Source organism: Triticum dicoccoides, chromosome 3B (assembly GCF_002162155.2).
Source record: "Triticum dicoccoides isolate Atlit2015 ecotype Zavitan chromosome 3B, WEW_v2.0, whole genome shotgun sequence".
Classification (NCBI taxonomy): domain Eukaryota; kingdom Viridiplantae; phylum Streptophyta; class Magnoliopsida; order Poales; family Poaceae; genus Triticum; species Triticum dicoccoides.
Window position 1 is genome coordinate 696,583,429 of NC_041385.1, and position 15,496 is coordinate 696,598,924.

Genomic DNA, 15,496 nt, shown 5'->3' on the forward strand with positions numbered 1-15,496 from the left:
CTTTAAAATGAGAGTCACAAGTTAAGCCTAAGGAAATCTTGACACACTTTTTTGAGTGTATGTGATGTGAGAACCCGGTGTGGCTTGCCTAATATGTGACTTGAAGCAAATACTCATCTAAGTTGGTCAAATTTGTCTAGCCTTAAATATGACAACCTTAGGCAAACTTAGTCTCAAACCAAACCGCCCCAGAGTCCCCGAGCGGACCTGCCAATGTGTTGACAAGACAACATTTGGCAATTGCCAAACTTCCAAAAAAAGTTGACATCAAGTGATAGCTAACTTTTTAGCTTTGACCAAACATTAGCAAAGGGAATTTTGACATCAAACTAAACTTGCTCTATGCTCTGACCCATCCTCCCTTGGCACTGGCAGGCAGGCGAAAAGGGTTTGCTGGTCATTGACCGGTCGCCATCCGTCCGTACCTTGGAGAAAGGAGAGCCTCAGCGATCCATGCCAGCTAGCCTGGTCAACCTAGGCCTGCCCGCAGGCCGCAGCGCCATTCATCAGATCACCCGAGCGGGGCCTCGCCTACGTGCCGGTGGCCATGCATACGAGCACTGTCGCCACTCACTGCTGCATACGCAGTGGCTGGCTACATGTCTCGCCAATTTCAAATGTCAACAGGTAGGTAGTAATCATTCCATATCGAACGTGCGCGCGGAAGTAATATTTTCGAATTTCAAATGGCTCAACCTTGCCAACTGCGACCGGTGTTCGATCTTTATTGCATCAGCTAATTCTACGTAGTACCGGACTACCGGTGATGGTGTATGCTCAATTTTACATCAATATCTCCATGTCGTCGACGCTGAGCTCGCCGGAGACAAGCTGCCCCCTGCTGCCACCGCCGCCAGTGGTGTCCCCGCCGTCCCCCGTATATGTGTACGCGTACGCGCCGTCGTGCTGGAACTCCGCGTGCCGCGCGTTCGCGCCACCCTGCGCGGCGCCTGCGCCGGCGCGCGCCTCCGCGTAGCACTGCCTGGGCGCGCCGTCCCGCGCCGCCACGAGCTGCGCGTCGGCGGCCATGCCGGCGTCGGACGCCACGCTCTGCACGGACCGCGGCGAGAGGGGCGCCACGCAGCCGGCGCCGTACGCGGCGGCCGCGCGCTCCGGGAAGTTGAGCCCAGCGGCGCCGTTGCCGCCGCCGCGGAGGAAGTAGACGGCCGTGTCGTGCGCGACGGCGGCGGCCTCGGGCGTGGCGTAGGAGCCCAGCCACAGCCGCTCCCTCGTGCCGGGCACCCGGATCTCCGACACCCACTTCCCCCACCGCCGCCGCCGCACGCCCTTGTACCGGCACCTCTCCTCCTCGCCGCCCCTCGCCGCCGATGCCTCCGCCGCGCTGCTCATCTCTGACCACCTTCCGAGCCTCTGACCTCGCCTCTTTCTCAACGCACGGCCGAGCTTCCAAGTGAACGTACTACGTACCACACGCTTATATACCAGTGAGAGGTCAACCCAAAAAACGAGTTGACCCTGCATGCGGAAGGATCGAATCGGCTTTGAGTTTGACCTTGTGAGCTGTGAGCAGTACTAATACAGCCGTGTGGTGATATTTGTGGTCGGCATGGGAGCAACGGGGTCAAAATCTTCAAAGGGTCAATCGTATGAACACGCACGTAGTGGTAGGCTCCCCAAGTCGCCGTCAGATTCTGTGGGGAACCCTCTTCTCCATCGCAGTCTACAGGCCTGAGTAGTTAGGAGTATTAATTAGGGACTGACTTTTAGCCAAAATGTCAGTACTATAACATAAATAATTATGCCACATGCGTATTTTATTTTATTTTTGAAATGGCGTTTTTAAGGTCTGTGCTAGCACTTTATATGATCTTTGAGCTTTTCAAAAATAATAATATTATGGAAGTATATTTCATGATAAAAAATTTGATGGATTTTTTTTAGTCAAAACAAATCATGATAAAAAACTAACGGTGTCTCCTCCGTCCAAAACATATTAGACATGCGTGCGTTTGTGCTTTTCACGATCTATCTCTAACCAACAATCTGATCAACAATATATGAGTTAGTAATCTAAAATCATCGGATTCATACTCGAAAGTACTTCAAACTTTATAAAATTTGCATCAGATCACATAAATTGAGTTGGACATTATGTTACTTGAAGTGTAACTTTAGTAGAACTCGTGCGATTTTGCGTTTGGTAAACCTCGGGCAACTAAATAAATTGGTTTGTCGATTTCGCCATAGAGAGGAGACAACACTCGAGGTTGAGACGAGGAGGATGTGGTGTCCCCTGCGGGGGCTCGCCGGAGAAGGGGCCGACGCGGCTCGTTGGGGGGAGGACGAGCAGGGGGTTCGCGGGTGCGGTATAGGGGTCGCTGGTGCCGGAGTTGGTGGGCAGGGTTTAGAGGAAAGTCGGGGGTGCAGTTGGTGGGCAGGGTTTAGAGGAAAGTCAGTGGTGCAATTGGTGGGCAGGGTCGGGTGGCGACATGGTGCCGGTGGTTCGGCCGACAGTATGGGGAGAAGAAGCTCAACTAAAGGAGCAAGATGCCGGGCAGCAATTGGATTTCATTTAATGGCAAAATGAATTGATTTTATCCAGGTAACTGGAAAATAGGTGTTGCATTGTGATTTATAGTTTTTTTTATGGAGAGAGCCTTTATTTGACCAATATTAGCATGTTTGTTAGAAGAAGAAGAAAACAACATACATGTTGCTAAATAATCTTTGACCACCCTAATTTTTTTGTGAATAGCGAAAGTATAAATTTTAAAATGACTAGGTATGTGTCCGTGTAGCCACGGGAACCAAATATTTTTCTAACACAATATAAGACGACCATACGAGACAATTCTTGCTGCAGAAACAACTAGACAGGTTTTACCTCTCTGCATTTATTGCTATATACCATCGATTGACCTGGCTTATTGTGTTATCAAAATTTTCTTTGCCGAAATCCAGAAGTGGGTAGAAAACCGGGGAAGATCGATGGAGGGAGGAAGGTCGAAGGGATGATAGGGAGAAAAGTGAAAGATAAAACCCTACGTTCACATTGCGGTGTCGATTACCAAATAGTGCTTGTTTAATATATTTATCAGTTTAACTAAATCACATCTAGATGTGCTATAAGTATTGCACATTTAAGCCCTATATCATTGGTTTTACACTAAGATTCGTGCAAGCATCTTCTTTCTAGTTTGATTGAGCACTTAGATGTGCAATAACTAAGGCACACCCTAGACAGACCCTTTATTTATCTCTAATTGTAGATATTCTCACGACTGAACATAAAATAAGGAAGTCATTTTTTTTTAAGGAACTCATTCCTGGTCCGCTGTGACTTGAGTGGCATCTCGGCACCGTTTTTGTATGGTGGTCGGCTTTGCCAGCGACGGGACATGAAAAGAAGACGCACTCACTGCTTAACCGCCACTGGGCAGGGCGAGCATGTCTCGAACATGAAACATGCCGCCCAACGGCCCAAGACAGAACCGTGGCTCTACCAAATTAAAGCAGCAAGGTCAGGTCAATTCCGTCCCAGTCCCATTCTCTTCTTCTATCAAGGATGGCCGCTACCATTACACAAGGCTGAGGCTTGAGTGGCAAGCGATCAAGACGGCAATCTGCGTGCGATCGTTTTGAGGCAGGCCGACGCACCCAACACCGAGCACGTCGATGTCCGGCGCGAGGCTCGCCACTCCGGGCACGTTTACTCTCGCTTTCTCCCGCAACGTAAGCTCTGACGTTTTCAAGTGTCCACACGCACGCACGGCGAGCTTAATTTGACCTTTGAAGCGGTCCTGGTTCGCTCCTTTTCCATGCAGGACTGCTCTGGAGTGCCACCGGGTCCTGGCTCGCCTTGTTGAAGGGCACCGACTTTCAGGTCGGATAGCAGCCACTCGTGCCGCCCTTGTGCACCCACAAGTAGGCAGAGCCCTGCTGGCTGGTCATCGCCGGCGAAGACAGTACACGATCCCCGCAAAAAAAATGAAGAAGAGAGACTGTACACGCAGCTGGTACGTCCTTAATTACAAACTGCTTACAGTAGCTTCCAGTTCTCCGCCGTTTGTACAGCGACTCAATTATCCAGTGTATGACGAGATCGATAATTACATGTTGGTTCTGTTACAGTACATAATAACCGCACCCGGCTGTCCGCCATCACATACACGGCACATGGAAGAAACGAACGAATGAATGAACGAATGCGCTATCACGCCGGTGATCGCACTCGGCACCGTCGTCGCTCGCCCGCCGCAGTTTGATCTGTACCTCTCTTTTGCGATTCTACAAAACTGGAATGCGGCAGTCACTGCGATGCGATCCATATGTATTGTTGTTCATGGCAGGCCCGCCCGCTTAAAATAGAGATGTGGCGGTGCCGCTCGGAGCTCTGTGCCCTCACTCCCGCCCTCTTAGGCTGGTCTCGATGCGGAAGGTTGACGAAAGGATTCTGAAGAGACCGTCAGGGTTATCTGCGTGAACCTGAAAGGGGACGGTGGATCCAAAGTTAAACCTCAATATTTGTCATGAGCAACATCCTATCAAATGCCGCAGTAACATGATTACAGGGTAATAAAGATATCATTTGGTCAGATGGTCTAGGATTTCTAGATCTAAAAATAAAGGAGGATTCAAGGAAGCAAAATACTCCTTCCGTCCTATAATATTGGTTGTAATAACATCTTATATTATGGACGGAAGGAGTATTATTTGGCTTGTCAGGTGGTGGTGGAAATTGGAATATCTACTCCAAGATCCTAAGGGCCTGTTCGGGAGCTCGCCAGCTTCCAGCTTCCGCGAATCCGCGAGCAGAGCTGGCCCGAACGGCCCGGCTCCAGGAAGCTGACTTCCCGGATCGAAGCAGCGTCTACGTACAAAAAACCGGAGCGGCGGTTTCGGCGATCCCAGAATCGGAAATCCCGGAGTTGACTTTATTTACAGAGAGCTGCCACCGCGAAGTGGAAGAAAACGGTTCGTGCGATGAAAGAAACGAAACGGTTCGTCCCTACCAGGCCAGAAATGAGCTTAATGGGCTAGGCCGCTAGAAGCCCAACACGAGCGACTGGATCGGGGAGTTCTAGTGCCGAACGGTTTTCCTGATCCTTAATTTTCGTCTGGAAGCTGGAAGCCAGATCGGGAAGCCAGATTTGAGGATTTCTTGGCGCTGGGGAGTTGCCGAACAGGCCCTAAGTCACAGAGGGAGTATTTAATTGCATTGTGGCTACTGTTAAATCTAGATCCTCTGATTCTCCTGCTGGAAGTCTTTGCTTAAAATGAAAGATCTTTATATGATTGGTGGGAAAATTAAACTAGGAGCTGGGGATATTGCTAGATTGTGGAAAGAAAGATACTCTTAATGGACTGCAGCCCTTGTGTGATTGTTTTCCTATGCTTTTTAACATTTGCAATGAGCAGGACTGTATGGTGCAAAAAGTTCCTAGTATTGACATTAATAATTTCTTCCTAAGATTCAAAATTTTCTGTGGCAAATGTTTCAAAAAGCTGTTCTGACCAGACAAGTTATGGAAATTAGGAAGTGGCCACGAAATCCTGTTTGTTCCTTTTGTAATCGAGCTGAATCTTCTCAGCATTTGTTTTTCAGGTGCTTGGTTGCTAAGGTGATTTGCCGAATGGTGGGGGTCACACTTGGGACTGAGATGTGTCCTGATAATTGCTGGCAATACTATTCCTCGTGTTATACTTTCTGCCCTGGTGGTGAAGAGCTATTCACTGTTGGGCTTGCTGCTGTTGTGTGGGCAACCAGGAATGCCAGAAATAAAGTGACCTTTGAAGGAACACTTGTTAATACCCCGTTTGAGATTGTGTTTTCGACCTGTACTTTTTTTATGTCCTGGACAGGTATTCAGAAGGAAGGGAACAAGGATGTGCTGAAGACCGGTGCCGAGCTCCTCCGAACCAATGGCATCAACCATATGTGGATCTGCGACGAGGTGAAGGGTGGGTGCTCTGCCGCTTGAAGAGACTCCCTAACGCTGCTGTCTTTCGTCGTCGATGCTTTTGCGCTACTGGATAGTTTACTAGAGTGTTTTCTAGCTGTGTTTGGGATGAGCTTGTATGCTACTGCTTTATATGGTTTACTGGATAGTTCCTGTAGTTGGTGCTGTCAGGTTTTCGCCTCATAGTGCACGTTTCAATTGTGAGCGTGCGGGGTGGGTTTCCTGGCAGTGCATTGGACTCGCTCCCCCCTTTCTTGTCTCCTGCCTTCCAACTGTTGTATTTCCGTTATGCCAAGTAATGGAAAGGGTGATAGCCTGGTTAAAAAAAAACGCGATTACAGGGAGGCAGCATACATACCCAGTGTCCAGCATCTTCGAGCACATGCATTTCAACTCCTCCAGCCTCATCCGCAGCCACCTCCTCCGCGGTATGAATTCTCTGAAGGTCTTCAAGAGCCCATCTATGCAAACTTCTTTCGGCCTTGAGAAAATTAATGTGTACCCCGCGTGGTACGTTCTCTACAATCCTCCTGCATGAAGCATTCAGTTAGCTTCCCAAGACAGTTCACAGACTTTATATTGTTCGGCAGGCACTGGTGATTATTTACCATAGGTTAGTATCTTCATATGACTTGTACATCTCAGAGATGCCATTTAAGTTGAATATCCATGAGTAGCTTGGAGAAGATCGTGATCCTGATGGGCTGCTCCGTCGGAGATTTGTTGCCACCCACTGCACAAGGAATCAACAAAGAACTGAAATGCCTTTTGTTTCATTGGATAAAGTAAAATCAAGCAGCTCTTTTAGACCAGTAAAATCAAGTAAATTTGCAAGGGCATCTAAAAAAAAGGGTGATGTACAAGCATACCCGTGCAACATCCACAGAAAACTTTGCTTTAACTAGAGCATCAACAACTTCCTGCTTTGAATTAACCTGGATTTTCAATGGCAAAACACAAACAATGAATCATAAAGAAGACGCTTTTCCAGACTAGAACTAGAATGCACTTCCACAGTATAAAAGCATAGATAGTTCTAAAAGGCCAACCTGCACAGGCATTCTTCTGAGGAAATCAATAAGTTCAGCGGGATGATCTTCGCCATCTAGCCCAGAACGAACTTTGCCAGGAGTAGCATCAAGAACCCATACCTTTAAGGAACAAATACACATAAGAAATTTAGCTCAAAATATAATTAATAATAGTTGGCATTCCATTGTTGCCATACTCATATAACACGGAAAAGGTAGTTAAGCTTACCCTGACAGGACGGGCAAGTGGTTTTGCAGCTTGGTCTACCATACTCAAAGCCACTGCAAGCACAATTAGGTAGCTGGATAGTTATGGATTGTGTACAATATCAACACACCTAAAAGGTGTATGTCATATCAATTAGGAGAAATAAAATAGAACAAGAAAAACCTTTTCCACCAAAGCTGTGACCAACCAACACTCGAGGGGACAGCCTGAGTTGCCCTATCTGTTGTATTTAGACGGATTAGCATAGGGTAATAAGATAGTAAAAGGGAAAATTAATGTAGATAAATCGGCTGAGAAAAAAAAAACAGAAATAGATATGATTTCAATTTTTTAAAGCAGGTGCTGTGCCTGCAACAGCTTCAAGCACTTCATGGCAATCAACCAAATCAGCAGAAGATCATCCCGCCTAAGGTAATCTGCATTCCATATCATATGATCCACATGTGACATTACCATGTCTCTTAAAGCTTCACTAGTCATAAACAATGCCCATAAGCAAGCTAAGTTAACGTGTATACTATGGCATCAAAAGGTATGCTAAGTCGCGAAGCACATGAAATGCTGCCTATCTCACAATGTATAAAGCTAGACAACACACACATATACAAATATTACACAGAAATGCATGTAGTCTTTCACTCTTTTATGATGCCCTTCCAAAGAAGCTACATATTTCATTTGTATTCATATTGGATGTGCCAAAACACATTTAGTGTAGATATTAGAAGATAAAAGAGAGATTAGTAGTGACAAGAAAATACAAACCAGCTTTAGAACGTCAAAAGCAGTTGAGGCAACAGTATGAGGTCCTCTTTTCTTAATTGACGCTGAGTCACCGTGGCAGCGCAAATCAACCAAGAGAAACTGCATGAAAGGAAGTCAGGTTTTAGTTTTATTTTTTCCCTGTAGTGTTAAGTTGTTCAGATCATTAGCAGAATTTTAGATGTACTGACCTGCCACATTGGAAATTCCTGAGCTAACCTCTTTGCAAAAGACCCTTCATGATAAATATAATTAATTAAATTTGTAATCTCATATCCTTGACTGAGCCAAAACATCTTTAAAATATGCCAAAGAATTTCACTCATTTTCAAACTCGAATCGAAATCGCAACTCAGACAAACATAAAATGCTCAGTTACCCCAGTTTTTCCCGCTTCCAAGGATGCCATGAAGGAGTACAGCTGTTGGTGGATCTGGTATCGATTTGTCCATAAACGAGTTCCATTGTACCTGAGATGATGTAAGTATGATTACTTGCATTGCGCCAGAACATTTCAGGCAACGAATTACGGTACAACAGAATTTGACAACCAGTGATAAATCATTGATGTGAGTGCAGCACTTACAAGGTTCCCTTGAACCAGTTCATAGGCCTGTAGGGAAAAAACAGAAATAATTAATCAGTGTGGGCAAACAACAATTTACTGCATAATTTCAAGCTTCATTACCAGAACTCCAGCATGCTTATCAGGATCAGCCTGATAAGCAATCTTTGCGTCAGCCAAAGCCACCTGAGCACAATGGCAAGGAGGGCACAACAATGACCTTGAATTGAAATTAGTCGATATCAACCGGCCACGACTAAAAACAATTTCCTAACAATACAAAAAAATAAGACCATAATTAAATTTCAGGGTGTTGGTGGTAGTACAAAAATCGACCATTATCTAACCAGAACAATGGGATTATATAATCACGGTTCAAATTTCAGAACGTCTGTGAAAATGCAAGAAATTGGTAGTTAAATTAGCAGTTGCTGCACAAATGAACAGGTCATGCAGGTTTCACATGTGAAATGGCAGCTGCTTTTACAAGTTGAATTATCGGCTCCCTACTTCACAAAGTATTTTGTTTGGTTACTAAGCATGCTGTGGTAACATTACAAACTACAGCTGTCAAGCATCATTACTTCTACACTATAGGCCTATCACGATTTTGGACACTTAAAATTACACAAAAATCGTATCAGTAAGTGCCATCGCCAACGCGTCACCCGACACAGGGCCTGAGTTTTCTGTAAAAATAAAAAGGTCCATGAAACGTTCGATCAACCCATGCAATTGTAACACTCCTCCTCTAGTGCCTCTGGCTCGGGATGATATGAGCTTGGTGACTAAGTGAACAATCACAAACATAACTATGACGAAGGAAACAGTAGGCATTGAGACGTCATCCAGCAAGAAATGTAGCCTGTATCAATTGAAGCAGAAACGCATTCCTTCAGTCACCCTGATCGCATCTACATTGCGCCCATCGCCACCCGCCGCCGTATCCTCACCCCCTCAAAATTGCACCAAAACCTCGCATCTAGCTCCAGTTAACAAACGCGCGGAGAGGGCACCCGCGGTCGCACCATGCCCCTCGCGTGACGAACTGGCCGAGTATATAACCTAATTAAGGACGATTCGATCACCGAAACCAAGTTAGAGAACAGTACCTGGCGGGGGAGGGGCCACGACGCGCGAGCCCTGGTCCCCTGCCGCGGCGGCGCGAGGCCCGCGGCGAGCGGAGGAGCCCACCTCAGCTCCGCGGAGAGGGCGCGCGGCAGCGGTGCGCCGGCCGCCGCCATCAGATCACCGGCGAGTAGTGGGGTGGAAGCACCGAGAGGGGGGAATTGTTGGTGTGTCCGTGGGCTTGCCGCGTCACCACAATAAACGAATTAATCGTTTTTGTTTATTCCGCCGTGGGCGAAGAAAAAGCTAGAGGCGGAGAACCCAAGGAGCGGGAGAGAGGCTGCCGTGTGGGGTAGGTGGCCACCTGGCGTCCCCTTCCGTCGCTGACGGTGGGTCCTTTGTTGTCCTCTGCGGGATGAAATATCACGAAAAATGCGCTAGCACATTGAACCCGCGACTTGGTACAGAGGCTCGACATGCCTTAACCACTGTGACACGCGATCTATTGTGAAAAAACTGCAGCATGAATTTAGAAGAAACTACTGGCAGTAGCAAAAAATAAAATCAATTCGCGAAATTTCATAAAACATGTTGACGCAATAAACAGTGCGGCTACCTTATTGTTAAATACTAGCAAATATGCCCGTGCGTTGCAACGGGAGGAAAAACTATCAAACTATGCGGGAGTGGTAGATAATGGCTTTTAAAATGCCAAGGTGAGATAAGGGCTTTTAAAATGTCATTTCAAAAACTATGTCTAAGTGATGTCATGATGAGATAAGAGACTTTTGAAAAGTCATTTCAAAAAAAAGTGATGGTTTGACCATGATTTGATTTCCTAAGGCGCCACAACGAATTAGTTTTGGCTGAGTAAACTGCATTGATGAACCCTACCTAAGCTAGACTGATGAATGATGTATATAATCTTGACCTAGCGTAGCGGTGGTTGTCATAACAATTACCATGGTACCAGAATAAACATAGCTGTGTATGGAGGCAAAATAGACATTTAGTCATTTTATATAGTTTACAAAAACTAACCCATAGAAAATTGTGTCAATATTTTTTGGCTTCAGCGTCGTACGAAACATGGAAACCTTTTTTTTACCCGATGCGAGGGACTAAATAAAATCATAAATTGACCTCTACAGATCCCCTATTAAAACTTCGACGCAGGCGATGTTTCGTTTTATTCATCATTTACGGGCCTGTTTTAATTTTGGAAACATTTCAAAAAAATCATGTATATTTTTTTTTCTAATTCCAGAATGTACTTTGAATACTAGATTTTAAAAAAAAATCATGTTTTTTTCATGAACATCTAGTTGATATTGTGATTTTTTTTATGATATGCGATTTTTCTTTGAAATCATGAACAATTTATGATTTCTCAATAAATCTCGCAGATTTTTGAAATTTGGTTCTTTTGAAAATCCTGAATGATTGTAAAGAATGAAAAACAAAAACAGAATTAAAAAGGTAAAAAGCAAAAAACGAAACAGAAAACAGGCGCAACCAGCCGCACATGGGCCGGCCCATTAGCGCGTCGAGGAGGAGGAGGCACGCCATGTACATTTTTTTCTAATTCCAGACTACTGGATTATTATTTTAAAAATCATGATTTTTTTATTTCATGAACATCTATTTGATATTCCGAATTTTTTCTATGATATGCAAAAAATATTTTGAAGTCATGAATATTTTATTACTTCTCAATAAATCCCGCAGCTTTTCGGAATTTTATTCTTTAAAAAATCCTGAATTAATTTAAATAAGAAAAAATAAAAACAGAAATAAGGAAATAAGAAGCAAAAAAAAAAGAATAGTAAACAGGCCCACCCCCAGCCAATTATGGGCCGGCCTATTAGCGCGCGGGGGTGGAAGACCTGCGTGGCAAAAAGGTGTAGGAACCAGGGATCGAACGCTGGTCTCCTGCGTGGTAGGCCGACGCCATGGCCATTGCGCCACCGGAGGATTGTGTAATATAAGTGTATCGCCCTGTAAGAAATAAATCCGCGGTGATTTTGAAATAAATCCGAATCATGTTACTTATGGATGGCATGGCGGGTAATTTATGCCAAATTCGAGGGCAATTTCTATGACGTACGGGCAGAAGCACTATTTGCTTTATTAGTAGGTAAAGATTTCGCGCAAGAATCTGTCACTAGAGCCTACTTGCTCTAGTGGTTCAGGCAACCTGCCCCGTAGGTAAAAGGGGGCGAGTTAGAATCCTAGCTGGAGCAACATTTAGGAGGTTTTTTTTTGCTGCATCGTGGGCCGGCCCACCAGGTGCGGCTAGTCAGCGCCAGTTCCTAAATGGGCGCATAAAGCGCCGTATAGGAGCTCCCGGGATCTCCTGTGTGAAAGGACCTCCTATATGCCGCTTTCTGCGACAAGTAGTCGTGGTTTTACACAGGAGGCGCCTCACTTGGGCCGGCCCATTCGTTGTCCTTCGCGGGATGAAATATCGCAAGAGAGAAAAAAGAACTCACCGCGAACTGGTACAAAGGCTCGTGATGCGCTAACCACTCCGACACGTGACCTATTGCAAAACAATTGCAACACGAACTTAGAAGAAACTACCCACAGTACAAAAAATAAAATCTGTTCACGAAATTGCATAAAACATGTTGGCGAAGAATCGAACACAAGACCTCCCACCTAGGAACTGCGCCCATAACCACTATACTAGGCGGTAGATTAAAACATTTTAAAAATCAAACGAGATTTTTAAAAGGAAATCTTTTTTAAACGCAAAGATTATTTGGGAAAATAATATAAAGAACAAATACGAACAAAAAATGAATACGAGAACATTCTTCAAAATTATGAAATACTTGTAAACACAAGGCATTTTTTGAAAAACAATAACAAAATTGAAAAAGTGAATATTTTCCAAAATTACAAACTATTTTTTACAAAACTTGAGCATGTTTTTAATTTGCCAACTAATTTTGAAAACATGAACAATTTTCGTATTTGTGAACAAAATTTGATAACTGTAGTATTTTTGGAATATGTGAACAAATTTGGAAAACAATTTTTTTGAACTCCTCAGACATTTTTGTGTTTTTGAACAAAAACTAAACATCTGAACATTTTTTGAATTTGTAAGCAAATTTGGAAACATGAATATTTTTTGATATGTGAACAAATTTTGAAAAGGAAAATATTTTTTTGAATTTATGAACAAAAATTTGTAAACAAGAATCCTCTTTCAAATTCCCAAACATTTTCCAATGTGTGAACAAAATTTAATCATGTGAACATTTTATGAATTTGTGAAGAAATTTTGGAAATGGGATTTTTTGAAATAAAATATTTTTAGTTTTCTGAACAATATGTAAAAATGTGAATTTCTGAACTTTTTTATAAACATAATTTTTTCGAATTTGTGAACAAAATTTAAAACCACAAACATTTTTTGAATTTTTAGAACAAATTCCGAAATGAAGAACAATTCTGAAAATCACAAACAAATTTCAGAAGTGAACAATTTCTGAATACGTGAATGAGAATGTGAAAACAAGAACATTTTTGGAATTTGTGAACAAGTTTTCAAAACAGGAACATTTTTTGAAATCCATGTCATAATTTGAAAAGTTCTAATGAAATTAAACAAAAACATTCCAAACAATTTTTGAAAAACATACCTAACAAGTTTTGAAAAGACAAATATTTTTTGAACTTCCTGTTTTTAAGAAAATGCAAACATTTTTTGAATTTATGATCAACTTTGGAGAACATGACCACTTTTAAAAATATTGAACGTTTTTGAAAAGCACGTACATTTTGTTAAAGTTTCTGAACGATTTTCAAAACAGGAACTCTTAAAAAGAAGAAAAATAGACTTGAAAATAAAAAAGATAAGAAAAAATAGCATAAGGAAAAGAAAAGAAAAATAAACAGAAAAATTAAAAAAAAGAAACAGGAAAACCAGTTCAAGGAACCTTCTAGAAGATTCCCAAAACCAGAAAAACCGGCTACGATACTCTAGAAGATTCCCAAAACCGAAAATTGTTGTCATACGTTAATGGGCCCGGCCCAGGTGATCGCTCGATCGCCAGGTCTCTGTGCGAAAGGTCGACACCTTGACGCCACGTGCGTCCAATAGGAAATTCCCTGTGTTAAGCTCTTTGCGTCAAAAAGTCGACGTTTCGCACGACATGTAGCTCACCTGGGTTGGCTCATTTTGCGTTCGCGAGGTGGAAAAATATGAAAAAGAAGTAGCGGTTGCATTTGATCCCGAGGGAGCAACTAGCTGAGGACCGCTCGTTCCCAGCCTTCCCAAGGGTCACTAGAGGAGGGCTGGCGGGCCCTCAGCGACCGCCACATGTCGCGCTTCGGGCTGCGCTTCCTCCGGAATTTATTTTTATTTTTATGTTCCATGCGCGTCTTTGGCTTTTAGATGTTTATTTTTTCGTATTTTTGGCTTTTCGGTTTTTCATCGGTCTTCCTTAGCTTTTAGACAAAAAAATTTATGTGAAAAAACGTGTGTTTTTTCTTCCGCGAGAAGCATGGTTTTGCTTGCATGAGGCACAGCCGTGCCTCTCGTGAACAAAAAAAAACATGTTTTCTCTCTTTTGTTTTCTTTCGTGAGAGGTACAGTTTTGCTTGTGCGAGAGGCGCGGTCGTGCCTCTTGGAAATGGGAAAAAGCTCTCTCGCTTTTTTCCTTCCATGGGAGGCACGATTTTGCTTCCGCGAGAGGCATGGTTGTGCCTCTCAAAAACGGGAAAAATATGTGTTTTCTCTTTTTTTTCACGAGAGGCATGGCCGTGGCTCTCAAAAACAAAAACAAAAACGTGTTTTCTTTTTTTTTCTTCCGTGAGAGGCACAGTTTTGCTTCCACGAGTGGCACGGCCGTACCTCTCAGAAAGCGGCTTCTGGAAAGAAAAAAAACTTGCTTTCGGTTCGATTTTTTGTCCTTTTTTCCATGTTATTTTTTGAAAAAAAAGTTCGCTAAAACCTACCAATGTAGTATATAGTTTTGAAGATCTCGACGCGAACCAACGATGAAAACGATTCGAAATTTGGACACACAGTTTAAGAGATAGATCATTTTGAATAAATGGATCTACGAAAAAAGAAAATCTCTCAGGCCATTTGTCGCAACCTGAGATGGTAAGAATGATCTTTACAAGAAGTACTTCTCAATTAGTGATTTTGTTCGATCCCCTGACTTCGTAGCAACGCGCAAGCTGTGGTAGATAATAACGAGAAATAAACGAGACAAAGAGACACGGATTTTTATGTGAGAAAACCACGGACGCACGAAGGCGCAATCACTATGAGGAGGAGTATTACAAGCACAAGACGACATGCCGTCTAAGGTGCGACTACATGGAGTATATATAAGGGGCAACACATAGGAGTCCTTGTAGGACAATTAAACGAGTTGTACTCGTACGCGTCGACGCCAACGCAAAGGCCCACACCGGTTGTACTACGTCTAGTCCAACACGGTACTAGAATTTGAATCACAATTTAACAATCTCCACCTTGAGCCAAATTCCCTTCAGTAGTTGAAAAAGTAAATAACTCCATCCAAATCAGCATAAACACCTTGTGCATCAGAGTCCATAGGATTAGTGAGAAATACCAACTAAGCCTGAGCAAAGCTCAAACTTATTGGTCGGAACTGGCTTTGTCATCATATCAGCAGGATTATCATGAGTACTTATCTTGCATACCTTCAAATCGCCTTCAGCAATAACATCTGAATATAATGAAATCTGACATCAATGTGCTTTGTCCTCTCATGATACATTGGATTCTTTGTAAGATATATGGCACTCTAACTGTCAGAAAATATGGTAGGGCAAGATGAATCTTCACAAAGCTCAGTGTATAAACCTCTCAACCAGATAGCTTCTTTGCATGCCTCAGAAATAGCCATATACTCGGCATCAGTAGTGGAAC

General features: G+C 43.5%; 2 protein-coding genes across 2 annotated transcripts; both read right to left on the reverse strand.

Moving 5' to 3' along the window:
- Positions 1-508: 508 nt before the first annotated feature.
- On the reverse strand, positions 509-1,382 carry LOC119281877 (ethylene-responsive transcription factor ERF020-like). The gene has a single exon (XM_037562287.1). It carries the CDS (start codon positions 1,348-1,350, stop codon positions 784-786), a length of 567 nt encoding a protein of 188 aa, XP_037418184.1. The 5' UTR covers positions 1,351-1,382; the 3' UTR covers positions 509-783.
- A 2,571-nt stretch (positions 1,383-3,953) lies between these two features.
- On the reverse strand, positions 3,954-9,805 carry LOC119277943 (putative esterase/lipase HI_0193). The gene is made up of 13 exons (XM_037559292.1): positions 9,621-9,805; positions 8,632-8,778; positions 8,530-8,556; positions 8,323-8,413; positions 8,135-8,178; positions 7,947-8,045; positions 7,344-7,401; positions 7,182-7,234; positions 6,971-7,072; positions 6,791-6,856; positions 6,530-6,654; positions 6,280-6,451; positions 3,954-4,446 (listed from the first exon to the last, which is right to left on the reverse strand). Exons 1-13 carry the CDS (start codon positions 9,750-9,752, stop codon positions 4,363-4,365), a joined length of 1,200 nt encoding a protein of 399 aa, XP_037415189.1. The 5' UTR covers positions 9,753-9,805; the 3' UTR covers positions 3,954-4,362.
- Positions 9,806-15,496: the final 5,691 nt, after the last annotated feature.